Below are 27655 nucleotides of genomic sequence, written 5' to 3'. Positions count from 1 at the left end.
AGTGCAACTACCCAGCAACCTCCATTTCCTCTCTCACAGGGTGGATTTTTCTAGCGTTTTGCGTCAGCTTCGGGATCAGTAAATAACCCTTTGTTTCTCCCCCTCACCCCCTCCTTCTCCTCCTCTTCGTTCCTACCTGCTCCATCTTATTCTCTTGCAGGAAGTTTGAATGTGAGTTGTGCGAGCGCTCCTTCAGCGAAAAATGGGCCCTCAACAACCACATGAAACTGCACAGTGGAGAGAAACCATATAAGTGTGCCTGGCCATCCTGCCACTACGCCTTCCTCAACCTGTCAGCCATGAAGGACCACTACAGGACGCACACGGGTGAGACAGAGTTAGCAACCTCCACTGTGAACCATTACTGCTGCTGCTCCTCCATAAACACACTGACTGACACACTCTGAAGTGCAAAATTCATGGGATTAGCTTTTTTTTTTTATATGTATATACAGGCAATCAGTGCTTTTATGAGTCTGGGACAAAGGGTTATTTATCAAGAAAGGCTATGGTTGGATCAGACAAAATGTACTTTTTCATTCCTCTATAGCTGCTATCTGCTATTCAACAAAATGAAGTTTATGTGAACTGTGAAATTCTCACATTAATTATGAATCTTCACAGCTTTGTTTGGAATAAATATATGCAAGTTTTTGGCCGGTAATAGCCTCAGCTTGTCCATCTGTACTGATTTTCAACATCCAGGGAAAGTCGAGAACTAGTTCTTGGCGCTCTTGCAGACACTTGCTAGATGGTTAAACACACCTTCTGAACCCGATAGGACTGTCACTGTTATATGATATTGTATCGGCCAATTAATAGCCAAAGGGACGAGCAAAACAGCACGGGGATGTTTGAATTTTTGTGTTTGTTTTGTTTTGTGCCATCCTCCAGACTTGGATGCTCGAATGTTGTGGAAATTAAGGTAGTGTGTAGTTCTCAAATCCAACTGGTTGTCATGTGTATTTCCCCAAAAATCCATCTGGTCGCCAAGTGTGTCTTCCTCAAATCCAGCTGGTCAATGAGTGTGTGTTCATCAAGTCCATCTGATCGTCGAGAGTATTTTTGTTTTTTTTCCCTTGCTTTACACCAATCCTGTGTGTATGGGTTTTTTTCAGTGATGCAAAATGGACTACATTTATGTAGCACTTTTCTTGTCTTATTGACCGCTGAAAGCTCTTTACACCACAGGCTTTTTTTCTTCGATAATTGGATCAAACCCTGACCTTCCGATTAGTGGAAAACCTGCTTTACTGCCTGAGCTGCAGCTGCCTCAGAAAAATAAAAAGCAGGAAAAACCCACTTATGATTCTCTGTCCTTTCATATAGGTATCCAACCTTTGATCCAAAAAGCGAAGCAAAAAATCTGTTATTTATCGACAGCTTTTGGATACAACACTGATTCAACTGGCAATTCAGAAGATCTTTTCTAACCTCACCTGGAAACTACTTTTTATAACTAACTAATAACCAATCAATAATCAGTAATTTAGCTGCTTTCTTATTCCACTACAAAGTGAATCGCTTGATTAGAAGCGATGAAACCAGCCAGTGAGTCTTTGCACTGAGATGAATGATTACTTTAATTGTGCATTTCCCCTCTGATTCCATCCTTCCATTTCATTTCTGTACATACAGTAAAGAATACTTTAGGACTGCTTTGAATTGTGTGGTTTTCTTCTTTAACTTGCTAAAAACTTTGGATGGACAGATGGTGCAGTGGGAGGATATTGTCTTGAATAAGAGCCCCTCGATAGGAGCCCAAGTCAGTTTCTTTGAAAGTGTCTTTATGCCGCAGCCCAGCAGTTTCCCCTCGGCCTCAGTAATGTCCCACACATGGCTCCTTGATGCCCTTTTAAGTCAATGACAGAAGCAGCAGCAGCCAGTGGCCTGACAGCCTGACTGAGTGCTTGCAGGAGAGCCCTCCATCCGTCACGGGTGCCTGCTGTGTGCGCGGGTTTCTATGTGTGTCAGTGCGAGGCTTGCTGAATGTTATTTTAAATGTGTTTTAACAGTGATGTAACGTCAAGGCGCCTCTGACATAATTAGATGTTTTATTTTCATTTGTTTCCAGCTCTCATCATTCCCCATCAAGTGGCTGGCGTCACGCTGTCACTTAGCTGTCATTTGAAGAGGTGTGGGATGGTATGCTGTGGTGTGTGTGTGTGTGTGTTTGTGTGAATTTGGTAGGGGGAAACACAGACTTGAGAGTGAGTTGAGCGATTGAGAGGGGGGGGGGGGGGGGGTGATTGAATATAGGAACTTGAAAGATCACGGGTGACCAAAAAAGAAATATAAAAGTAGGAGAATTAAGATTGAACCTGAAACAACCTCATTTTAGTCAGCAGCAAGACCTGACTTGATTAGCGACGCCCCAAAAAAAGCTAACACAATTTGCTCTGCTGTGACCTCCGACACTCCTTTGCCAGTTATAATTGGTGCTGGGTTAGGGCGGCTAGCTACAGCTTTACAATCATTGCAATCACATTCCAGCAGCCAACCTGACACACTGAAATATTATCTGCATATGTGTGATCTGTTTAAAAGTTATAAATCGTCTCCTTCACAGGGCTAAGATGCAATACTAATAAAATAAGTAGGAGATTTAAAAGTTGAACTAATCTGCCCAGGGAACAGAGCAGTCAGTAATGGAGGGCGTGCGAGTTAGAGTACATGCATCTGGGTTATGTAGAGGCTCGCAGGACGATGACTAACTGCTGTGTTTGCACTGGAGCAGAGTGTAATGATACGTAGCTCATTAGTTGTAAAAGTGTAAAATTAAACGTCACAACGCGAGGAAAGAGAAACCAAAGCATCCCTACATCGAGAACGTCATCACAGTTACAAGTTCTGATTGACTAGGTTTATGTCAGGTGTGTTTGATTGGTTTATAACACTTAAAATAAGATTCCTAATTGCTCAAAACAGCAGTTAGAGCATCAAATTGGAACACTATGGGCAGGATGGGCATAGGCTGAGGAATCAAACGGCATGCAAAGACAAAAACATGTATATTCTTGAGTAATGCTGAAACCTTCCTCTGAAAAGATATAATTTGGCATAGCAGGACAAGTTTAGGATTAGCAATAGCATGTTTTCTTAAACACTGACCAGGACCAGAGAATTACCACTCTCCGAACTTCAGGGAACTCTTTTGAAAATGGATTTTCAATAATTCAGCACACCAAGAGTCACTCTGCGGCAGTCCTCATTTAGATATTACTCATTAAAGCAGCAGTAGTGACTACCTGTTGATAGTTATCTCTAATCAGTGTAAACAGTTACTATTTTTTACTGGATGTGAGACAGTTAGTGTTGTATATTTCCTTATTACACTTATAATACAAGAAACCAAAATTAGGTGACGGTACTTCTTTATTTGCTAGCTAGCTCCAACTGTTGAAATGTGCTAGCAACAGTTGTCACTTGTTGTTTCTTGGTTTGAAATGAGAATCCTGCTTTTATTTAACTTATTTTGGACTTCAATATTGCTTTGTGGTGATTTTTTTAACCACTTTTTTCAGAAGCTACAAAATATTTTATGCCCTATTTTATGAGTGTTAGCATTTCATGTGCCAATATAATGTTCAGTGGTACATAAAGGTACAATAGAGTGACATAAGATGAACAGCAGAGCATCTGTGACCGATCAAGTTTTCAGTTTAACATTTGATACATGGGGGAAAAAGTTGTTTCTTTGCATATCTTAAACTATAATAATATAGCATAGTTTATTAGTAGATGTATATTTCATTTTAACAATTGAAATCTGCTCGACATTTAGTAACTAAAGCTTAATTTCAGAGGTGGACACCCAATGACCACCTTTAGACACACCCCTGCATTCTGGAGGTATTAGGGACAGAGAGGGGGATGAGTTCTCTCAGCCTACAGCAAAGTTTACACTAAATATGACAAATTTTAACCCCAGAAAAACTTTTTCTCACACTCAGCCTGCGTTTACTGCCTTTGCCCACTGTGTCTGTCTCAGAGAGAAGTGGCTGGAGTTTCAACATAAACTTCATTGGTCGTCTCAGAGTCAGTCTAAATCTTACAATACTTGTTTTTCAGACACATGCTTCAAAATAGAAACATTCACACTCACCAGCTCTGCACCACCAGCTTCACCTTTCCTACTGTTTTCCCAACAGCTTCAGTAACCTCATATCCTTGATTTAATGTGAAAGCATTCTACTGACTACAAGAAATAAATACTTATTAATGAGGGTTTGCTTTAACTACTTGCAAACTTGTAACTGTGATTGGCATGAAAGTCATCAATGGTTCTAATGAGTCAGTTGATGGGTACTTAACTCGCCTACGATATTTTTTTCCTTTTGTTCTTCTTACTCTTCCTTTCCCTCCTGTACATCATTTATCTGACTGCTTTCTTTTCTAAGATATCAGCCGTTAACATTTGCTTGATAGATAATAGTCATCCCATGGATACGAGAAAAGGGAAAGACTTGTTACTCATGGCCACTGATAATTGGTCATGAAAATGTGCATATTAATGATCCTGAAACTGACTTCATGGACCATTGTTAGTCAGTGGTGCTAATTTTGGCCGTTATTCAAATATATTGTTTATAAGGTTGGGGAAACCTGCAGTCAGGTGAGGTTTCTCCCACTGAAAACGCAACGTCTAGATGACCAAAATCAAGTTAGTGGGATCCCATGGATAGAGTTGCTGATTGTGACATGCTGAGCCCCGCTCCCTAAAAGGACAGCTTAAAAAAAGTTAAAATCTCTGCGCTCCTTCTCCTGCCTCTAATGGGATTCACTGTTGCTCTCTGATTTGTGTGTTTTTTATGTTAATCATTCTCTGCTCACAGACCAGTCCGAGGGAGGGGGGTAGAGGGCGTGGATGGGGGATCTAGTGGTCGACAGCCGCCAGGGTCATTTGTAACGGCTGATGAATGAGCGGCTCAAAAAAATAAATAAGTGGACTGAATCCGACCCACCCAGTTTTTCCCAGGCTCTTTGGCATTGTGGTGGTGGTGGTGGAGTGCATAGAGGAGGTCTGGACACAGCGACAGGGCCACAATTGATTTCCTCATTGCTTCAGTTTGTCGCTTAATCTGGCGATATGCTGATAAATCTTCACACTTTGTCAATTAATTTCCCTGAAAAATGAGACCCAAAATGGCGAGCACATCAATACAACAGCGGATTCCGTGTCAAAAATTAAGCGGTAAAATTAATTGCCCTCCCATCCGCTCCTGCTAAAACATAACTAATGAGGGAGGCAATTATAGCTGCATGCAGACTCCTCCGGGGTTATTTAAAACGCACACAGGCGCACACATATATATGTATCCGCACACACATGCAAAGAAGGGTTGTATATTTTGACTTCAAAGTTCTTTTATTGTCTCGCAATAAGGCGTATTTAATTCCAGTAAAGGGCGGAGAGTTGAGGTGTACCATGGGAACAAAGGAGACGAAGTGATAGCTATTTTCAAATAGCCCCCAAAAAAGTTTAAGGGCTCTGAGTGCAAATGTATTAGCGGGAGCTGTGTTTTTAGGACATTTTAGTGTGTGGATTTTGCGCACACTCAGTTGCATAGCTGTTCGTGATCTGTGACTTGAATTGCATTTGTTTGCAGCTTTGTATATCTGGCCTTCAGGACTGATGTATGAGGTCAGGGTTCACAGTCTCAAATGAATTCAGGCTAGATCCAAAGTTTAAATTGGTAAAGGATACAGATATGTTTTTAAGGTGAATTTTTTTTTTGAAGTTATAAGAGTCATTAGTGTACCTATTAAAGGCAAAGGTTAACCCGAGTCATGCATGCTTGCAGTCAATTCAAGGTTACAAGGTGACTGAAAGGTCTATGTTGCTTTTAGCAGTCAGATGTACAATGTTGATAGCAACCTGTCACTTTTTTTTTTTTTTTTTAACTACCCCACCTCACCATCCCCACCCTGGTCCTGGGAGTGCTCCACCCCGCAGAACAACAGATGAAAAGCGCACATGTAATTTATCGCCAACGTTTCCTCCTCAAGAATAATTGTGGCGACCGCGGCTGGGCGTAGGGATCGATGGCTATAGATTTTTCTGTGGTGGGGTCTTGTAGCGTTGGGTGTAATGAGAGATGGAGAGGGCGGAGGAGGGGACCCGCGCTGTTATTCTGATGGGGAGAAACGGTCTGATCGAGATGCTTAGTAACTCATGTAGAGTTTAAAGACACGTGGAATATAGGTGTTATTTATTTATTGATTCATTATAGTCAAAGGCCTTGAAAACCCAGGTTTTCTGCAATCAGTAGGATGCTAGATGGGGAAGAAAAAACCTTGTTTCACAATTACAGCTGTGGTTATGTTTCAAGAGTTCTGTGTGGGTCCTGTTTGTGGTGCTTGATACAGAATTTTTGTTGACTTTGTTTTTTTTGCATCAAAGCACACTGCACAGTCCAAGTGAAGGTTAATGCCTTCTTTTTTGACTCTGAAACTCATGCTAAAGCTACCAAAGCAAAGTAGTCTTGTTGCGTACGGTGTTTAATCATGATGAATCCATGTTATAGAGAACCACTATACTTTGATTCAGCTTGTCCTGCAAGCTTGCTCTGCAGATCTTATCGTTCTATAATGCGTTTGTAAATTCGAGGAATCTTTTCACCTGATACAAAGAGTTTTCTTTTTTGTGTAGCTACATTAAAAAAAAGCAGACTGGACATTCATTTATATGAAAACATTGCTCCTTTAAAGGCCATCCACACAGGGACTGAAAAGTGAACCTGTATGAATTGGTGAACAAATGCACCTTTTTAAGGCTGTTTTTCTCCCCTCTAAGTGGCACTGCATTAAAACTCTTCTCACAGTCAAGTGGCTTTAAATGGGTATAATAGAGGAAACTTGAGGCTGCTTTGTCTCTGCGGATTCAGTGAAAGCTGCTATCTGTGCAGGAGAGGAGCAGAGCACTACTGAGGCCCAGCTGGAAGAGTCACCCAAATGTGTTATCAGTATGTGGCGAGAGCTGGAGTTCAACATCAGCATTTAGCTGAATATTTAAGTGATGGAGAGCTCAGCTGCACGTACCGTGTGTGCTAAAATGGGCGACGCGGCGCCCACAGTGTTTTCATACATGTGCAGGTACACAACATGGACATATATCACACCGCATGCAGTTTGATTTGTGTGAGGATTTGCATACACATCTGTGTCCATTCTCTAGATGCGCGCATGCATTTCCCCGAGTGCATCTTATCACAAATGTTTCTGCCGTGTGTGTGTGCAGGAGTGTGTGACTGGCTGTGTGCAATGGCAGTCACAGAGAAAGAGAGAGAGAGGTAGACAGAGGGAGTGTGAGAGAGAAAAGACCATCATGCTGTTAATGACAGAGCCAGATGCAGAGAAGAGAAGAGGAGTGTAAAAAAGCTCTCTGTGCTCCCCATCTGGAAGGCATCGCCCCCAAATGAAGTTGTACAAAACCATCCCATTGATAATAAAGCTAATTTTTATGGCTCTGACAAGTATGTAATTATGTTCAGCGGTGCTTTTCAGATTTTATCACAGTCAATAAACCACACTGGCAATTTCCCGTCCCCCATTTGACATATTTACACGGATCCATCTGATTGGAGGAATTAGTTAGCTATGAGAGCTCTGATGGATATACACTAGTGATCTGTGACTTCTGCTTGGCTCATCTGTTAGCCAACTAGACCCTCTGCTCATCTGTTCAGTCTGTCTCTTCTTTTCTCGCCTTCTGCCTTTCTCCCACTTCACACATTTTCCCTGTCGAACCATTTTCTCTCCTCTTTGTCTTAACTCGAGCTCTCAGATTTTGCTCAGTGGCTCCTCGGCTACCATTTCCACCGAGAGTGGGATTGCTCATTCTTTCCCGCATCAAACTTTTCCACTCAGGGGATTTCATAAATCAAATTCAACAACCCTTCACTTAGTACCACCCTGTGATAATTGAGACTGCAAATTTACTGTTTAGCTAGATCGTTTTTTGAGTCGTGTTAATTCAGTATTAAAATTAAAAGCGATTAAAAGTATAATTAAAGGACAGATTAATTATGCTGATCTTGATTTGAGGCAGACAGAAGGAAAACACCTGAAACCTGGATCAGTTTAATCAACAGTGTAGATTAACATGCTCGAGTGAACGAAACCAGCTGTAAAACCAGTTGTTTTTTTCATTCTAAGTGACTTCACATTCCTAGCATATCAAAATAAGTTTAAAAAAATGGGCATTCACTTAAAGAATGATACAGAACAGACTAAATACAGATCGTAAAGGTTTGATGTCCTTCTGCATTTTCAGAAACTAAAAATAAGCAGTTTTTGTTGCTTTATGTCATTTTTCAAAGACATCTTTAATTATTCCCCCCCCCCCCCCCCCCCCCCCCCCACACACACACACACACACACACACACACACACACACACACAGAATACTATAGGGTGTTTCAGGTGTACTCTCAGGTCCATAGCTACCAGCAGATGCCTGCTTTTACAGATTTAGATGAGCTTTTAAGTGCTTTTTTTGCTGTATACATGTTATGTTCACTTAAGGTGGTATGGTAAACCTTGGCTTTGTTCTGAACCTCTTTAATTGCTTCAGCTTCAAATTTTTAATTGACTGAAATTAATCTTTAAACCATTTTTTAATCTCTTGAATGTGATTTGCGTTTGAATGAGAGCATTTCTGCAAAAACAAAAGCAAATTAAGCAAAATATTTTTCCCTGCGTATAATTCTGGTTTCTCATCCACTCTGTTTTTCACAACCGCTGATATCCCTAAAGCACTATGTTTCTCTCTCACTCTCTATCTCTGCAGGAGAAAAGTCTTATTTATGTGACCTGTGTGGTTTTGCGGGAGGCACCAGACATGCCCTCACCAAACACAGACGCCAACACACAGGTAAGCACCGACTCACACACCCTGAACTCATGTTGGAAACTTGTCTTGTCGCACAAACTGATTCCCACGTGTTCATGCCTTCACCATGTCAGAAGGTGTTTGACACCGAGATCCGAGCAGCCGTGTAGTTTAGGCAACCGTTTGCCCTCCCTCGGTCGCACACATACACTCACACACAGGCGCATCAGTGTGACATGCTGCTGTCAGTGATAGGCATGTGTACCAGTGTGGCTGACTGAATCTGAGATTTTTAATTTCAGTTATCATTTCACCATGTCATTCTGTCGCTTAGGGAAATTGCATTTTTCAGATAGGCTGTCAATAACGAGTGTTTTTTTGGGGGGAAATTGAGATAGTGAAACAAATACTGTTCTTAGCCGTTGTCTGGCAGGCGTCCAAGGATCAAGAATCCTGTTATAAATATTCATTTAGGTTTTCATTATTCATTTTGTTTGCTCCTCAGTTTTGCTGCCATTTTTTCCCCCTAAAACCGCCAATTTCTGTCCTCTGCCACGTTGACACGTGTCAATTCCACTGATTTAGCCACATGTCCAAATCTGTGGCGATACAGGTTCACATGAAGGGACTGTCCTCAGTTTGACAGGTGCAGATTTTTAACGACCAGTGCTAATATGAATATTTCTGTGTTTGAAGTCTCCTCAAGCAGCTTTGTTCAGGTGTTTTGTGTTTTTTTCCAATTGGAAATTGAATGGCTAATCTTATTCTCAATATATAAATGTCACTGAAGCAGTACTAAAGAAACAGCGGATATAACAAAGTTCCTTTAAATGTCACGACAAAAAAAACAACAAAAATACACAACTGCCACAAATAAAATTAATTACAAGTAAAAAAACAAAAACCTGTTTTGTTTGTTTTTTATTCTTACACTCCAGACAAACATGATAACCCACATCATTAGAGATACCTGTCTTGTGTAGGTCCCACTGGTGCTGCCAGAACAGATATGACCAATCATAGCATGGACTGAACAAGTCCTCTGAGGGTATCAGGTACCAAGATGTTAGCAGCAGATCCTTTTACTCTTGTAGTTGTGAAGTGAGGTTGGTATCCTGCTAATAGGAGGGCTGTATGTTTGCATTGTTTAGGTAAGTGGAACAAAGTGACGTCCACTTAAATGAGGGGACCCAACGTTTCGTCCCACTTCTCCGTCAACTTGCCTTCTTAGCACAGTTCATGCAGGTTCTACCTCTTCCCTAGGTGAACAATAACCATCCAGGTGTCTCTGTTGTATAAATGTCTCATCAGACCAGGCCACCCTCATCCTTGTACCACATAGATACCCACTGTTTTCAGAGTTCTTTACAGGTTTTTGGCTGTGCAGCCCATATGCTATTTCTGTAGATTAATGGCCGTGCTTCAGTTACGGAAATTACAGTACAAACAGTAAAAAGCCTTATCTGGATTACCATCAAAATCTCACTCATTGTATTTTTTTGAAATCTATACATAAGTTTCCGGTCCTGTTGAGAGATGAACTGATTTGGTTGAAAACACAGCACTACAACCAACTGATACTTCCACTTCTTACAGAACACACATTTCAGCTGGATCTAAAATATGTGTTTAACTCTCACAGAAGAAGTTGAAATGTAAAGTATTTGTTTATACATAGTTTTACCATTAACCTTATATTGTATGCTTTTATACAAGTGACTTTTCTTTGAATCCCAGCCTTTATTGTTATTCAACTTTTACTTAAAAATATAAGAAAACTTTCTCCACTTACATCCTTAAATGGCTTTTCTTCAGCAGACGCAAACCCTGTCAGAGCTTTTCCCTTATATGTTTAACTGATTTAAAATTACAGCTTTCATACAACAGTTGACAAAACCGTGTGTTTAGTCTTTGTATAGTCGAGTTTAACACAGCGCCTCATTTTATATTTACTTATTAATTAAAGTTTTTTTGCAGCACCAGAGGGACCTACACCCATTGTCAGATAAATCCTGCTACCTGCTATCTCTCAATGTATGCATGTTTGTTTTAGCTCACATTAGTGGGTCACTACGGTCTCATCACTGCTGTCTTGTCTGTGTCTCTTATCTTTTCAATCCCTCCGCCCACAGGAGAGAGGCCCTTCAAATGTAAGCTCTGCAACTTCGCCTCCACCACGCAGTCCCACCTATCACGGCACAAACGTGTTCACACCGGGGAGAAACCGTACCGCTGCCCCTGGTGCGACTACAGGTACCGCCTCATTGACCTCCACACGGTTGGTGGCGCTGATGGCTGCCACCGTGGCACTGATGATCAGAGGGTTGATAGGTGGGGATAGGATGGGGATGTGGGGGGTGGGTTTGTAAGAGTGTGGTGTGTGTGTTGGTGAGATAGCAGGTGGCATTGTGGGGTAGTTTGGTGGGTTGGTGGAGAGGGTGGGGTGTTAATGCTAGAGGCTTTGAGTGTGTGTGTGTGTGTGTGTGTGGCGGGTGGGTGGGAGACGTTGAGGGCAGACAGGTCTAATCTCCACAGCACGGCTCCATCTCATCACTCTGCCATCATCAACAGGCCCAGCCAGATTTCCCCAACACACACACACTCTTACTCTCCCTCACACACACACACACAATGTCACTGTCACTGGCAGGTCCCTGTCATTAAAACACCATCATACCGCATCAGTAATTACACAGGAAATTGTCGGTGAAATTGAAAAAGTTTTGGCTGGCGTTGCACATCTCCATCTCTCTCCATCTTTCTCTGTCTCTCTCTCCTCTCCTCCCCCCTTCTGTCTTTCTCTCACCCCGCGCTTCCTCGTCAGGATGTGGCAGAAGAGTGTGAAAGGGAATGATCTCAAACCCATCATTGGTTTTAGATGTACTCTTCATTCGTTTTTTCCCCTCTGTGACAAAGTCATTTCAGCTGCTTGCTACACCTGCTCCGCCGTAGTGAAGCACTTGACTCATTTCATCTGTCTTTTGTATTCAGTTCAACTTGGGGGAAAAAAAATGAAATGCTGAGAAGTAATAGCTGCAGTCAGGCTATTCTTCAGCAATTATCAAAGGATTTTATCTCCCGGTGTCCAAAGATATCACAGAACGTCTCTTTTGGTTATCGTGTAGGAAGCGACTAGCATAGGTCTTTTATTGTTTAATTTAAGTTTAACTAAGTTTCATTTCTGAGACGATAAATCCTGCTTATATTTGGTTATGCCCTGTATTTAATCTAATTTGTTAACACAACCAGTGACTGTATTGTCTTCCTGATTGGTTGGCTCAACTCTGTGTTTTACTACTACAGATTTTTTCCCAATATTTTGTCAGAGTGCAACACTGAGATTGACCTTTTCGTTGTTGTTGTTAGGTAGTTTCTAGCATTAAGTGTGATGTACCTCGTTCTTCTCCTGACTCTAAGTATCGTCACGAGGTGAAACATTTATTTTTGAGCAAAATGCGTGTGAAAGTTATCAGATTTCACTGTCTTTCATTTTAATGTTAGGAGCATTAAGTTTTGTTGCTTAAAATTCTGCACACTAAAGACACACGGCTCTATAAAAATACAAAGGTCCCTCTCGTCAGGTCAGTGGGTGTACGTGCAAAAGAGTCACATAAGGATCAGATTTTATAAGATCCTCAAGCCTACATTTTACTTTTGTTTAAATTTTAAACTCATATCAAACCGCTCCACTGATTGAACCTCACAGTGGGAAAGATACTGTATACAGACCTGTGATCCTTCACTGATACATAATGATTGTTACAGATAGCAGCAAATGAAACAGTAAATTAGAAGCCCAATTAACATTTTGGTGGCCTCCGAGGGTTTAGAGAGGTCCCGAAGGGAGGAAGAAAGGTGGGAGGAGGTGTAGGGACGTTGTGGAAAAGCCCTGCTGGGCTCGCTAATGTGAGGATGAGGAATTGAATGTGTGGGGCCCTAGACACCCGTGAGGGGTCCCATCTTTGCTTGGCTTTTATTGTCTGAATGCATTTTTAAAACCGTGACGTCTCTCGTGGCCTGACCGTGATAAGGAGCTGGTAGATGAGTTAGCCTGTTTGACCTTGTAATACAAGCCGGGCTTATGAAATATATAGGATGCAGCCATAGAGCAATATTGAGTATTGAAGCATTAATGAAGCAGCTAGGTGACTGACAGTTCTTGCCCAAAGAAAATGTATCTGTTTTATAGATGTAGCATGTTAAATGGCAGCTATGTTTCTCACTTAATGCAGTATTATCCCCATCAAGGCTGCTTCTCAAATGCATGTAAATGAGCAGGGAGTAAATGATCTATCAAATGCCACTCATCTACCATTCAGACAGAGATAGATAATAGAGGGAGGATAATTATAGATGGGAAATAGTGGTAAAAATATTCTAATGATATTGCACCGTGAGTCCTGGGCTGTCAATTAATGATGTCTATTTGACTACTCTGCAGCTGTTTATGCAAGCTGCGAAACTTCTTTACTATAATTTTTAAGAAATCGTTTTTATCGCTCACAAAGAGGAGGATTTTTTTTCCCACTCTCTTTTTTTCTCATTAAAGTCACAGTGGCATCTAAAACGGCCTAATTGATATGTAGCCTCTGAATCCTGCACGTCGCCGTGACTGTGGGGCTGGTTTTGTTTATTGAATGCCGCACCATTCATGTTTCAATCTACCTGTTAAAGCAGTGTTTCCAATTCAAGGCGACGGCGGCTTTGAGGACGACACGCTCGCTGTCAGTGGCAGGAAGGTTTGCGACCTTGTAAAAGTGAAGTGAGAGACGAAGGAGGAGGGAGAGGCATTAATGATGATAACTGGGCCTCCCTGGCAGAATAAGAATCCAAATAGCACCAGTGATCCAAATACAGACCCTGCACCCCCCACAACTCTTAACGCACACAAAGAAGCGCATTTAAATCTCCTCTAACGAAGCGCCTCTCAATTACACCTCTCCCATTACCATACAGTCTTTGGGAGGAGGAATATGGAAATGGCTTAAATAAAGGGGGGAGAGAGAGAGGGGAGAAGCAGAAAGTGGCAGAGAAGGGGTGATGTAGCCGATGAGCATCAGTATGGCTGATTCCCATGGTGAGTGCATGGGTGGGGGAGGAAGTTGAAACAGCGTTGGACTAATTAATACAGTGTATAGTAGGAGGGCTGGTGTGGGCTTTCACTAACTGTGACACCTGCTGACTCCTAAACGCACGTTGTGTTGTTTTAATATGACAATTACGCCATTACCATATCTGAGAGATAGCATGGCCCCCCTAGGAATCCACCCGCGCTCTCTTTAGAACCTTTTAGCTCCGCTTCAAATTTTATCTATTTATGCTCCCGCTTTCGAATAAGAAATCAGCTCACTTTTGGTATTAAATGCATTTTTTAACAGCATCATTTGTGTTAATTTAGGAGCATGAGACAGTTTAAAGTTCTTTTTTTTGTCCGTATGCCAATGAAAAGTCAACAGATGGCCGTGATTTGCCTGTGAATCTGTTATTGTTTTGCTTATGAGGCTGATAAGAAAGTAATCACAGCAATTTTTGACAGTTTTTTGGATAAAATATGAAAATGACAACTAAGGTCAGTTCCTGTAGACACTTTATAAAGCACATGCTGCTAGTACGTGGTTGGACACCCTTTTGCCTGCAGAAGTACCCCAATTCTTTATGGTACAGATTCAACAAGGTGCTGGAAGCATTCCTCAGAGATTTTGGTCCATATTAACATGACAGCGTCACACGGTTGCTGCAGATTTGTCAGCCTTAAGCCTATTATGTTAGTCTCCTGTTCCACCACAGCCAAGGTGCTCCATTGGATTGAGATCTGATGACTGTGGAGTCCATTTGAGTGCAGTGAACTTACTGCCATGTTAAAGAAACTAGTGTGATATTAAGTGAGCTCTGTTACATGGTGCATTTTCCCATTGGAAGCAGCCATCACATCATGCGTTCAATGTGGTCATAAAGGGATGGACATGGTCAGCAACAATACTCAGGTGGGCTGTGGTGTTTTAAGAAAATGTCCCTCACATTATTGCACTGCCACCGGCAGCGTGTACCATTGAAGATCAAAAAATGGATCCAGGTTTTCATGATGTTTACACCAAATTCTGAACCTACCATGAAAATGTTGCCTCAGCTTCCTGTTCTTAGCTGACAGGTCTAGTGTGGTTTTCTGCTGCTTTAGTCCTTCTGCTTCAAGGTTTAACATGTTGGGCATTCAAAAAAGCGATCTGTATGCCTTAGTTGTAATTAGAGGCTGAGTTACGTTCGCCTTCCTTTCAGCATGGCTGTTCTATTCCAACTGCTGGCATCACCCAGTCATTTTCACCCAGAGATCTGGTGCTTAATAGATATTTTCTTTTTTTGGACCATTCTCTGTAAACCCTAGAGATGGCTGTGTGGGAAAATCCCAGAGGATCAGCAGTCTGTGAAATACTCACACCAAACAGCGTTTTTGTCTGAAAACGCTCCGCGTCCACACTAGCGTTTTCAGACGTTTTCACAGAGTTGTGCGTCCACATTGAAACGGACGAAAACGCTTACGCTCCAGTATTGCGCATGCGTGAAATGCAAGAAGATTCAGCCTGCCTCATTTCTGTCTGCCGCTTATTTACTTTCCAGCTCGTTGAAACGTCGCGGTAAAATGACGAGGAAAAGCACAGAGTTTTTATAAATGGACTAACAATGAGGTGGAGTTGTTGCTGCGAGTAATACAAAAGTACAAAGTTGCAAAAGCAAGTGAGAATTAAAGACTTCGAAGGAAAGCTATCTGAAGCATGTACAAACTGATATTAATCTTTAATATGGCTGTCAAATTAAGAGCAAACAAAACAACTGCTGTATAAACCCTCCGCTGTCTTTGTTTAATTGGTCACATGACTGCATCACATGACTAACATGCGTCATCGTTTTCGAAAGTCTCCGTTTTTGCTGTCCACACTGCGACGCATAAGCACCGTCTTCAAATGTATGCATTCTTGAGAGCGTTTTCTGTCATGGTCCTGGGCCATGTGGGCCCAGTATTCTTAGTTTTCATGTATTTTTGTATTTTGTTCTTTATTTAGGCCATGCTTCCTGGGTTGATCTGTTACGTTGTTCCTTATGTGTTTTCCCTTCGTGACTCTTACCCCCTGTGTGCCCCTCTGTGTATTTATGAGCCCTCGTCTCTCTTTGTGCTTTATTCTATGTTTTCCCCAGCCCGTTATGTCTGCGTTCTCCCCGTGCTCTCTCTCCTCCTGTTTGAACCTCTGTGTACTTCCTGCTTTACTTTGCCCATCTCCCATCAGTGTTACGTTCACTCCTGCCGTGTCTTGTTATGATTATCAGTGTCACCTGTGTTCCCCGTGTGCATCCACTTCCCCTGATCTTCCCTCATGTGTATTTAGTCTCTGTGTTTCGTACAGTCTGTGTCGCGTCGTCTGTGTTCTCACCTCCATGTTTTCACGGTCAGCCCTTGCAGTGATCATCATAGTCTGAGTTTTCTTAGTTTGTCGCAGTATTAGTTTTCCCAGTTTAGTTATAGTCTAGTCACGCCATCCCTGCTTTGTTTGTGCACTTTGTCTTCAGCCATAATAAAGGCTCGCTTTCTGTTAAGTCCACTCCCGTCTACTCACTTGTGTATGCACCTGGGTCCATCACACACACCACCGCACGGCCTGTCTGCAGACCGTGACAGTACGACGCGACCATGCCGGACCCAGCGTCACAAGACCAGGAGATCATTCGGACAGTGGAGTCGCTATGCGGCGGTTGGCTGCAGTGTTCCGGGGAGGAGGAACGGGTTGAGCTAGCCCGCCAAGCCGGAGTATGCGTGTCCGCATTCCCCTGGTTATGGGAGGCGCTGCATCCCCTCATCATAGACTTTCTCGCCTCCACTCTTCAACTCCGCCCGCGACAGCAGCTGCCCGGTAAGCGTGAGCCGTCGCCTGAGCCATGCTGTAGCTCTGTTTCCCCGCTGCCTCGTGAGCCTGAAGCGGTCAGAATCGGTACGGTGTGGCTCACCGCCGACGCACCCTCGGCTCACGCTCCATCGGCTTCCGCTTCCTCGCCATCGCCTGACTGCACTACGCGGCTCAAGGAGATGCCAGCTGCTATTGACTTTGGTGAGGAGGAGCGGCACCAGGTATTACGGGCGTATCGCGAGGACGAGCTCCGCTGGAAGCCCTGGCTCATCCCCGAGGAGGAGTTCTCGCCAACTTCCCCACCTCGCACCTGCCGCCCGCCCTCGCCGCCCCGATCGGACTACTCGTCCCCTGCTGTCTTTCTAGCACGGATGTGGTTGGAGGACGAGGAGCCGGTCGCCAGGGAGAGTCAGGCTTTGTCCACAGCCGCTTCAAGGGGAAAGCGGCGTTCTCGCCGCCATCGCGCACTGCTACGTCCTGTCTCGCCCTCCACGAAGCGTCCCGCGGACGCTGTGGGGGTCCTGGACGTCGATCACGAGGGGCAGCAGCACGCCGCAGGCGCACAGCTAGTGGAAGAGTTCGGGAGGGAGCCGTGGCTCGCTCCTGATCATGACGAGCGCTCTTTCCGGGGAACTCGACTGGCTCTTGGGGGTCCCCGGAGTTGCCAGGGACTTCCACCGCTCACCCCGCCCGCTTCCACGGATAGAAAGAAACGGCACTCTCGCCGCCGGCGCTCTGAGCCCCACCCTAAGGAGGTCCCTCAGTTAATGCCATCTGAGGCTTTAACTCCCATCAGCCATCCAGCCGTGAGTACCCCTGACTCAGTTTCTGACGTCGTATCTAGCCCCTTAGCCAAAGACCTCAAGTCAAAGGGATTTTCTGAGGTAACTAGTGATGAGGACGTTACGTCTCACACAGTGAGCCTGCAATCGGTGGGTTTTTCTGGAATAATGAAAGATGCTGGGAGTAAGGGGTCAGACTCAAAGTATTCTGTATCAGACGACTTTCGATTTAATGTGTTGACATCCTTAGCGAGCAGTCCTAGTTGTGTGGGTGATCAAGAATTAAATCCTATTACCTCTGACAATTCAACGATTACCAAGCCACCTCATGCCAGGTTTGAAACTTTGCGTGAACCATCTACCGAGTCTGAAGAGAGACTGCCTAGCTTTCCTCAAGGAGCAACTACAGACTGTTTGTACTGTGCTGAAGTCTCTGAAGAGGTGGGGGCAGCAGCTGTCCAGTCAGCACCCGTCCTAGTTTTGCCCCAGACTCCTCTTATAACGGAGGTGAGTGACTGTGCTTTTTCATCTCATGAACCTGATATAGTGGAGTGTACTGGGTTGCCCTTTTGTGGGCCCAGCTATGAAGAAACTGGTGCCAAAGACTGCTCTACCATTAATCATGATTTCATAGACACCCATGCTGTGACTGACCTAACTCTAGTTACGAATGAGGGTCAGTCAGAGCAGTGTTGTGATAATGAAAGGACTGTGTGTAACTGTTTTGAAAAACCACACAACGAAACCACAGACAACGTTCTTGGCCCTGTAGAATCCAGGACTTTTTCTAGTGTTGCTCCCATAGCCGCACCACATGGAGCAAAGGTTCATGAGACAGCGAAAGGGATTCACACGTCGACTGTACAGTCTGCTTCTGAGCCTGCTAGGAATGGCGTGAGCTTTCTCTCCGCCTCAGACTGTTATCTACTGCAGCAAACTCGTACAGCCGAGACGGAGTGTTACCCCCGCGTGCAGATCGTAGTGGAGTCTAGTTCCGTATTCCCTGATGGTGGGATTGCAGACAGGGCTCAAGACCAAATGCACAGGAACGTGAGCTCTGATGCTACTGCTTCTCAGTCGCAGACTGTTAGGCCAGCCATAAGCATGCCTGCCTCTTTATGTGACTCTGAATCCAGCTACGGACTTATGTGCAATCCTACCATGAACTATTGTGTTGACAATACCGACAGGAAGTTGGCATCTACTACTCGAGTTACCAAAAGTGTTCATGACCTGAGAAATTGTGTTTTCAAAGCTTGTCATGCTAACAGTGTTCTATGTGCTGCCTCACCAGTCGCTTCTGAGCTTAAGACTCTCCCCAGGGCCTCCTCAGATGCCACGTCAGCTGGGGGGCCCGAGGAGCCCGTCCAGTCCCACGCCACGTCAGCTGGAGGGTCCGAGGGGCCCGTTCAGCCGCCTGTCTCCGCTGGAGGGTCCGAGGGGCCCGTTCAGCCTCAAGCCTCGTCAGCTGGAGGGCCCGAGGAGCCTGTTCAGCCACCTGTCTCCGCTGGAGGGTCCGAGGGGCCCGTTCAGCCTCAAGCCTCGTCAGCTGGAGGGTCCGAGGGGCCCGTTCAGCCTTCTGTCTCCGCTGGAGGGTCCGAGGGGCCCGTTCAGCAACCTTCCTCATCAGCTGGGGGTTCTGGAGAACCGCACCAGCCTCATGCCACGTCAGCTGGAGGGTCCGAGGGGCCCGTTCAGCCTTCTGTCTCCGCTGGAGGGTCCGAGGAGCCCGTCCAGCCTCATGCCACGTCAGCTGGGGGGTCCGAGGGGCCCGTTCAGCCTCCTGTCTCCGCTGGAGGGTCCGATGGGCCCGTTCAGCCTCCTGTCTCCGCTGGAGGGTCCGAGGGGCCCGTTCAGCAACCTTCCTCGTCAGCTGGGGGTTCTGGAGAACCGCACCAGCCTCATGCCACGTCAGCTGGAGGGTCCGAGGGGCCCGTTCAGCCTCCTGTCTCCGCTGGAGGGTCCGAGGGGCCCGTTCAGCAACCTTCCTCGTCAGCTGGGGGTTCTGGAGAACCGCACCAGCCTCATGCCACGTCAGCTGGAGGGTCCGAGGGGCCCGTTCAGCCTTCTGTCTCCGCTGGAGGGTCCGAGGAGCCCGTCCAGCCTCACGCCTCGTCTGCTGGAGGGCCCGAGGAGCCCATCCAGCCACCTTCTGCTACGCCAGCTCCAGCCTGTGCTTCGCCTGCTGCAGCTCCAGCCTGTGCTTCGCCTGCTGTGGCTTCATCAGAGCCTTCGTCAGCCGCAGCAGCCTCAGAGCCTTCGTCAGCCGCAGCAGCCTCAGAGCCTTCGTCAGCCGCAGCAGCCTCAGAGCCTTCGTCAGCCGCAGCAGCCTCCGAGCCTTCGCCTGGTCCGGCCTCCGAGCCTTCGCCTGGTCCGGCCTCCGAGTCTTCAGCCTCGTCTGCCGCGGCTTCGGCCTGTGCTTCGTCTGGTCCTGTGCCCACCGGGCCATGGCCGGCACGCCTGACACTGGAGAGCCGCCGCTGCCTTCCGCGCGGCCGGCCCCCTGAACTGCTCCGTCGTCTCCTCCGCCGCTGCCTTCCGCGCGGCCGGCCCCCTGAACTGCTCCGCCGCCGCCGCTGCCTTCCGCGCGGCCGGCCCCCTGAACTGCTCCGCCGCCGCCGCTGCCTTCCGCGCGGCCGGCCCCCTGAACTGCTCCGCCTTCGCCGCCGCCGCTGCCTTCTGCGCGGCCGGCCTCCGGATCTGTTCTGTCACCGTGGCCACCTTTCCCGTGGCCGGCCTCCGGAACGGTTGGACTGGACTTTTGTGTTGTCGCCTCTCGGGTTGGCCTTCGGGCCTCTTTGGACATTCGCCTTCCTGTTCTGGACTCTTTTGTGTATTTGTGGACTCAGTTTTATTCTCGTGCTCCTTGTTTTTGGTTCGTTTTGTTCCCTCCGTCCTGGTCCCCCGCCTCCCGCCCTGGGTGGGGTGTTTTCTGTTTCGCTTGTGTTTTGTTTCTCGGGTTTGGGCTGTCGGGAGCCAGCCCTTTAGGGGGGGGTGGTGTCATGGTCCTGGGCCATGTGGGCCCAGTATTCTTAGTTTTCATGTATTTTTGTATTTTGTTCTTTATTTAGGCCATGCTTCCTGGGTTGATCTGTTACGTTGTTCCTTATGTGTTTTCCCTTCGTGACTCTTACCCCCTGTGTGCCCCTCTGTGTATTTATGAGCCCTCGTCTCTCTTTGTGCTTTATTCTATGTTTTCCCCAGCCCGTTATGTCTGCGTTCTCCCCGTGCTCTCTCTCCTCCTGTTTGAACCTCTGTGTACTTCCTGCTTTACTTTGCCCATCTCCCATCAGTGTTACGTTCACTCCTGCCGTGTCTTGTTATGATTATCAGTGTCACCTGTGTTCCCCGTGTGCATCCACTTCCCCTGATCTTCCCTCATGTGTATTTAGTCTCTGTGTTTCGTACAGTCTGTGTCGCGTCGTCTGTGTTCTCACCTCCATGTTTTCACGGTCAGCCCTTGCAGTGATCATCATAGTCTGAGTTTTCTTAGTTTGTCGCAGTATTAGTTTTCCCAGTTTAGTTATAGTCTAGTCACGCCATCCCTGCTTTGTTTGTGCACTTTGTCTTCAGCCATAATAAAGGCTCGCTTTCTGTTAAGTCCACTCCCGTCTACTCACTTGTGTATGCACCTGGGTCCATCACACACACCACCGCACGGCCTGTCTGCAGACCGTGACAGTTTTCAAAACGCTGCGTTTTCATTCAGGGAAAACGGTGTCTCAGTGTGGACCGGAGGCCAAAACGGAGAGAAAACGATGCGTTTTCAAACAAAACACATTAGTGTGGACGTAGCCAAAGGCACTTAAATCACCTTTGTTCTTCATTCCGATGCTCAGTTTGAATTTCGCAGGTTGTCTCGACCATATCTAAGTGCCTTGTGATTGGCTAATTAGATATTTGCTTTGGCGAGCAGTTGACCGCGTGGAGGTAATAAAGTGGCTCCTGAGTGCTCGTCTGTAAAGTGTTCTGCAATCCACTGGCCAAACAGACATTTCTTTATTTGTTAGTGCTCTGGGTCAACGCTCTCAAAATGTGTTTCATTCATTCTTTTGTTGAGACTGCATCCAAAACATGGTCTTGAGCCTCGTGAAGAGCCCTCATTGTTCACTGCTGGCTGGTCCTTATGTGTTATGTACAGCATAAACAGACACCAGTGAGGGCCCGCTCTGTATTTTTAATTTTTTTTTCTAGGCCGCAGTGGAGCCAGGCTGGACTATGGCCCCCATGATGGAGAGAGGTGTCTCTGGAAAAGTGAAAACAAATTCTCTCCTTGGCTGGTGTGAGCTATGGTACTGTGAGGCTTTATTGTCCCAGCCAAGGTGATAAGGGAGAGTAATTGCGTATTATACTGTCCGAGAATGTCAGGTCCAAACTGAGCACGAGTGCCCCATCCATCAACACATGATTGTGTGCGAAAGTGTGCTCTACACCGCACATGCTTGCTTGCATGATGCATTAAATGCACGAGCGTTTGTGTGTGTTTACGGATTCATGTCTGTATATTCGAACTTGTGTAGCAGTGTCAGAGATTTATTGTTTTATTTTGGCTCAAACTGGCCTTTCTATATGTCTGTATTCCATATGTATGTATGTGCATGTTTGTCTTAATCATTCAGAGCTTCACTTATGTGTGTGAGTGTGTTTGTGTGTGTCTATGGGCAGGTTTAGATAGAGCCTGGGAGCAGGTCAGGCAGCGTCATTAATCAGCAGAGGTTTGTGTGTTACTCTCTGGGCTGACATAGTTACATCGTATACCCTGCAGTAGCTCCCTGCCCTATCTGACTGGCCCAGAGACCCACAAACTCAGGCACACACAGCATACAACACTAATCCTATATAGCTTTCATACAGCTGCAAATGATACATACTGAATAACAGATGCCTTCAGACATATCTTTGTAATGCAGTCAATGGGCCTCTAGATGCACAGTGGTCTCGTAGCAGGCGCTGTCCCCAGCACCATTACACAAACAGCTGAAAAACTATAAGAAAAGAAAGTAGCAGAGCAAAATATAAAGGCGTGAAAGAATATCAAACATATCTACAAAATGTAAATATTGTTTCTGTAACAAGTGTGTTTGCTGTTCATGAAAGAGTCTTTAGTCATGTGCTGCTTGTAGTCCAAACATGGCTCCTCTCTCCCAGCTTGATTTTTTTTTTATTGCGTGTTACTGTGTGAAGTGTGCCCATGTGTGTCTGTGTGTCATTACATCATTACAGATAAAGAAAATGTTAGTACAGCAAACCTTTTTTGGGAATGTTGCCAAGTGTTGATCTTGTGTTTTCTCCTTCATGACTCTCATCTTTAATTCCAACGTTTGTTTTTGTTAATTCCAAAATGGAATTAAGCCTTTTTATCTTTGTTTGTTTCACTTAGATCCAACTGTGCAGAGAATATCCGAAAGCACATACTCCATACGGGAAAACACGAGGGCGTGAAGATGTACAACTGCCCCAAATGTGACTATGCCACCAACTCTCCGATGGAGTTCCGCAACCACCTGAAGGACAATCACCCTGATATTGAGAACCCAGACCTCGCCTACCTGCACGCAGGTAATGTGCTGCTAAAAGAAATAGAAAGTGTTTCACAGATGTCTCCATATCATCAAGGATTCTTCTGCGTGGCGAAGCAGAATTCACTAATGCACCATGGCAGCTAGCCTGACATCCGTCTGTACCCCCTACTTTGGTCCGTAGTGCCCCCTTCACAGCATCTGAAATGTCCGTGCCCCGTAAACAAAAACACAAAAAGAAGGACTTCTAAGAACATACTGTCCCTACATTTAAAAACAACAGTGCCTTTTTTCTTTCTTTGGTGATGTACAGCCCCACTTGCTTACCTGAAAGTTAAAGGATGTTTTTTTGTTATTTTGTATGTATTAAGTATTAATCCATTCCAATTAATCTATAAAGCTCTTTTTAAAAACACAAGTTTAACAAAGTGCTATACAAAGTACCAAAACAGAAAACAATAATAGAATAGAAGGTAAGAAAACACAGTTTTAACTCATTCTGAGTTAAAAGTCAAGAAATAAAAATTCATTTTAAGACTTTAAAAACAGGCAATGTGGGGGCATCCAAACATGGGCAGAGAGGTCATGGGGCTACCATTAATCAGAATCAGAATCAGAATACTTTATTGATCCCTGGGGGAAATTATTTTTTGTTACAGTGCTCCATTTTAAACCAACATTAAGACAAGACAGACAATACACATTGTGGATGCATTGGATGCATTTGTAGAACACGGAGCTTAAGCATGTGATACACAAGTCAGAAAATTGGTTAAAAATAAAAAGATGCCACAGCATTGTTTTATGGAAATTTAATTCATTTTCTCTGGTTTTAACCCATGATAAAAATCACAGGTCATCTTATTATTCTTGTGCCATTATTTCACCCTATTTGTCTTTTGAATCCATATCTACGAATCCTTCTAACCAGCTCCTGGATGGAAACAAAGAGATACATTACAAATGAAAGGAAAAACCAGCAGAGGGTCTTAGTGCCACCGAAACACCTTCAGTGTGACTTGACAGTGATTCACCATGTCTTTGGAATAAGGGTTGAAAACCAGTTTTCAATTAAATTCAGTTTTTTCATATAGCACCAAATCACAACAGTCATCTCAAGCTGCTTTATATTGTAAGTTAAAGACCCTACAGGAATACAGAGAAAACCCCAACAATCAAACGACTCCCGATAAGCAAACACGTGGTAACAGTGGGAAGGAAAAACTGCCTTTTAACAGGAAGAAAGGTCTGGCACAACCAGCTTCGGGAGTGACAGCTATCTTTTTCCAAAAGATGTTTTATCATTCGGTGTTATGACGATGATGAAGAGAATTTCAAAACTCTTTTATAGGCATTCGACTGTTGAGTTCAATCACTGCAAAGGCCATAGCACATGATTCACATCATGAATTATGTGCTTCCTAACATGCCTTTCTGTTCTTCTGCTTTCCATGTTAATGTGCACTCACTCACACACACACACACAATCACACACAAACACACAAATTTGTAAATGAAATGTGAAGTCATTCTGCTGAATTAAACCACCTAGTTTCCTCTATAGCACCTGTCTATGCTCTTTTATTTCATGGAGGTCTGATCTTCCAGCCTCTTTGAGTGCTTTTTTTGTCAGTGGATCGAGTCTTCTTATTCAGTGCTGATGGAGGGCACCCAGCCACAAAAAGGCAGCGCTCAAAGATTGCTGCTGTAGCCATCCCTGCCAATCACTCAGGCCATAGTGACAGATGAAATCTTGTTCCTCCTCTATTGGTTCCTTTGTATCCCAGTGTTCTTTCTTTTGTCCTTGAACGCCACCAAATCCAATCGGCAGAGTGCTTGTCCTTCAGAGGAGCAGAGAAGACAGCCTTTATCCTGTTATCCCTCTGACCTTACATAAAGGCACTAGAGTTGGAGGAGAGCACCATGGGAGAAAAGGCCAGTCAGGGACATGCTGGCTTTCTGGCGACGCCGTGGTGTATTTCCTAGTGAATTTGAGTGGATTTGGATGGTGTCCTTGAAAAGTTTGTAGTTATGAATTTCTGAAACAGGCTTATTCTTCCCATGATTTCCGTTTGTCAAATTTAAGGACAAACTTCTGTCTTTGATTCTCTTTTTCTTCCACCTCCTAACCTCCCTATTCAACCTTTTACCTTCAGCTGCTTTTAAACACGCCTCCCTCAATATGCTCTGTACCCTCTCACCTTTAACCAAAGCATGCCTTTATGTCTCTTCTTACCCTTTCACCCCAGAATCCCCTCACCTCTGTTTGTCCTCATGCATGGCTGACCTTTGGTGGAGAAGACTTTTTCACAGTTTAATTTTATGTCCTTGTCTCTCTTCAAATGACCTGGTGAGCCATATGAGAACACAACGTTTATGCCAAGTAAAGGACATTTCTCTCTATGTGTCCAAGCCGGTGCTATAGCAGGCTTCATCCAGTGTGGGTTTCGGATTTCAGAGTTGCCGGAGGTCAGATCTTGTCTGGAATGTGCGTCGCCTTTCAGTCATCTGGAGGGAACACATCCTCCTCTTTCAGTCAAGTTAAGCAGCATATTTTCAAGATGTCATCGTTACACTCTCATTCATATTCAGCTCACGGCACACCACAGATGTGAACCAAAGAATGACAGAAAAATATTTAAAAATGCATCTGATGGTGTTTCGTACCCCAGAAAAAAAAGTCTTCCATTGCAAAGTTTTTTGAAGGAAACTTCCAATCCCACTCTGCCATCATAAATCTATTACCGTTTTATGAAACATGGCCCTCTGATAGAGACGCATAAATACGGCATTGTAGGAGTTCGGGAAAATCAACAACTCTTTACCTGACCAAAGCCCTCAGACTATAGAGGGATTTGAAAGGGCACTGAAAGCACACTTGTGATCTCTCAGTCTTTCAAAAGAGGGGAAAAGGAGGTGGTAGCAGAAGGAGCAATTCTTCATCTAAGTAGACAGAACGAGACCAAAAGAAAGAGACAGGGAAGAAAAGATTAAGAAGGTAGATGTTGAATTAACCTGCTTGTGATTGCTCTCTGTCAGAGTGGCACCAGGGCCAGCAGCGAGAGGCAAATCGTCTGTGATGGCCCTTCCTGCTGTTCTCTCTTTGAAAGACACAGATCAAACGCACCCTAGTCACGGGCCCTTGTAGCCCCTCGCGCCGGATTGATTGACACCCGAACGTCTCCTCCGCTGCTCTCTTTCCATATCACTCTCTCTTTCTCCTCCCCCCCCCTTCTTTATTCAGCGTCGCACTTCGAATTAGAGCCCTTCTCGAGGATGAAAGCAGAGGTCCTTTGCAAACCAAGGAAGAGAGGGAATTAGACCCAGCTAGTGATGGAGGGGAATGATGATTAGAATTTGAGGGGAAGAAAGAAGGAAGGAAGAAAGGAAGGTTAGATGTGCGATGTGCAAATGTTGCTGATAGGACACATTTTAATAAAACTGTAATGACAATTGTCTTCCTTGCGTGATATGCGCAGAGATATGCCAGAAAGAAGTGGCGACGCCTGTGTGATCTAAGCGTAGATAGCAGCGGAGCAGAACTGGAGCTACAGGTACTGGAGCTACAAGAGTGCTGCGACTTTGCTAAATCACCCCTTGACTAGAACTTTCTTTTAGTTAAAATTCAGCAAGTATGGCATGTCTGCTTCAGCTTTGGGAGATGGTATATTCTCTTTTTTTTTTTTGCTATTTCCCTCCAGCGAGGTCAGCTGTGTTTGCCGGGCATTGGCTTTGTTAAAACAGCCTCATGTCTAGTCCAGCACCGAAAATCCACATTTAACACGCACACATGCACGCACAGGTGAGATGTCGCCATTAGCTTTGTCAGAGCGTCTTCATCCCACTATTTTTAATTGTGAAATATTTTCCTAATTTTCAACCAAGGTTGTAATTGCACATCCTGGGGGCATAGAGATCAAATGCTTTGTAATTAGCTAACAGCGACTGAGGATCTGCTGCTCAGTGCCTAAAAAGACAAAATAAATAAATAAACTTCTTCAAGGCATTGTTGCTGCTTTATGCAGATTCTATTTTCCTTAATAATGCATGATGGATGGCTACTGTAGAGGGCTAGAGGAGGCCTGGCCTTGTAAGTGATGATCTTAATACACAGTTATAACCACAGGCAAATTCATTTGTTTGCATATATTTTTCCTTATTAAACAAATCTGTAAACAAATATGGGTTTCGATGGCTTTTACTTAAGTTATGCATCCGTGCTCCTCCCTGGCTACCCTTCCTCGCTTTCACCTTCTGTTCCTCGTGTAATGAAACATTACTCTCGTGAGTTTCTACTTGCCTATTGTGTTACCGCGGCGTGTTGGATTGTGGAGGACAGGTGTGTATGTCATGCAAATGTGTCCTGGTATCCCAGCGCATATGACATTGTGTCGACGTTGTGAGAGAAGCCACAGACACCGGTGATAAAATCAACATCTGTTTCTAATAACCGTGTGTTATATGTGACACTTTTCTATGTGGAATAGGATATGTGTCGGCGATGGAGGGGGGAGACAAAAACACGCAGTCCGTCACTGTTTTTTTATTTTTTTTATTTAAACACCAATAGGACATCAAGTCTTCATTGTTCGTGATAAACTCGTGTCTTTGTGTCACCGTCCTTATGTT

The 27655-nt window shown here is 44.8% G+C and overlaps 1 protein-coding gene across 1 annotated transcript in view; it reads left to right on the top strand.

The window, feature by feature from the left end:
* The window catches only part of znf407 (zinc finger protein 407), a 158499-nt gene that overhangs the window by 90711 nt on the left and 40133 nt on the right, over positions 1-27655 (top strand). Inside the window, exons 6-9 of the mRNA XM_086310641.1 lie at positions 161-327; positions 8792-8875; positions 10966-11086; positions 22888-23066. Coding sequence (XP_086166767.1) covers positions 161-327; positions 8792-8875; positions 10966-11086; positions 22888-23066 — 551 coding nt within the window. The remainder of the gene's footprint in view (positions 1-160; positions 328-8791; positions 8876-10965; positions 11087-22887; positions 23067-27655) is intronic.

Source organism: Aulonocara sp. 'chitande type north' Nkhata Bay, linkage group LG11 (genome assembly GCF_057382095.1).
Source record: "Aulonocara sp. 'chitande type north' Nkhata Bay isolate Kocher_YH1m ecotype deep benthic linkage group LG11, A_spYH_male_GT1.1, whole genome shotgun sequence".
Taxonomy (NCBI): Eukaryota; Metazoa; Chordata; class Actinopteri; order Cichliformes; family Cichlidae; genus Aulonocara; species Aulonocara sp. 'chitande type north' Nkhata Bay.
Note: the sequence above shows the minus strand (reverse complement) of the source record. Positions and strands in the feature narration are given on the sequence as shown.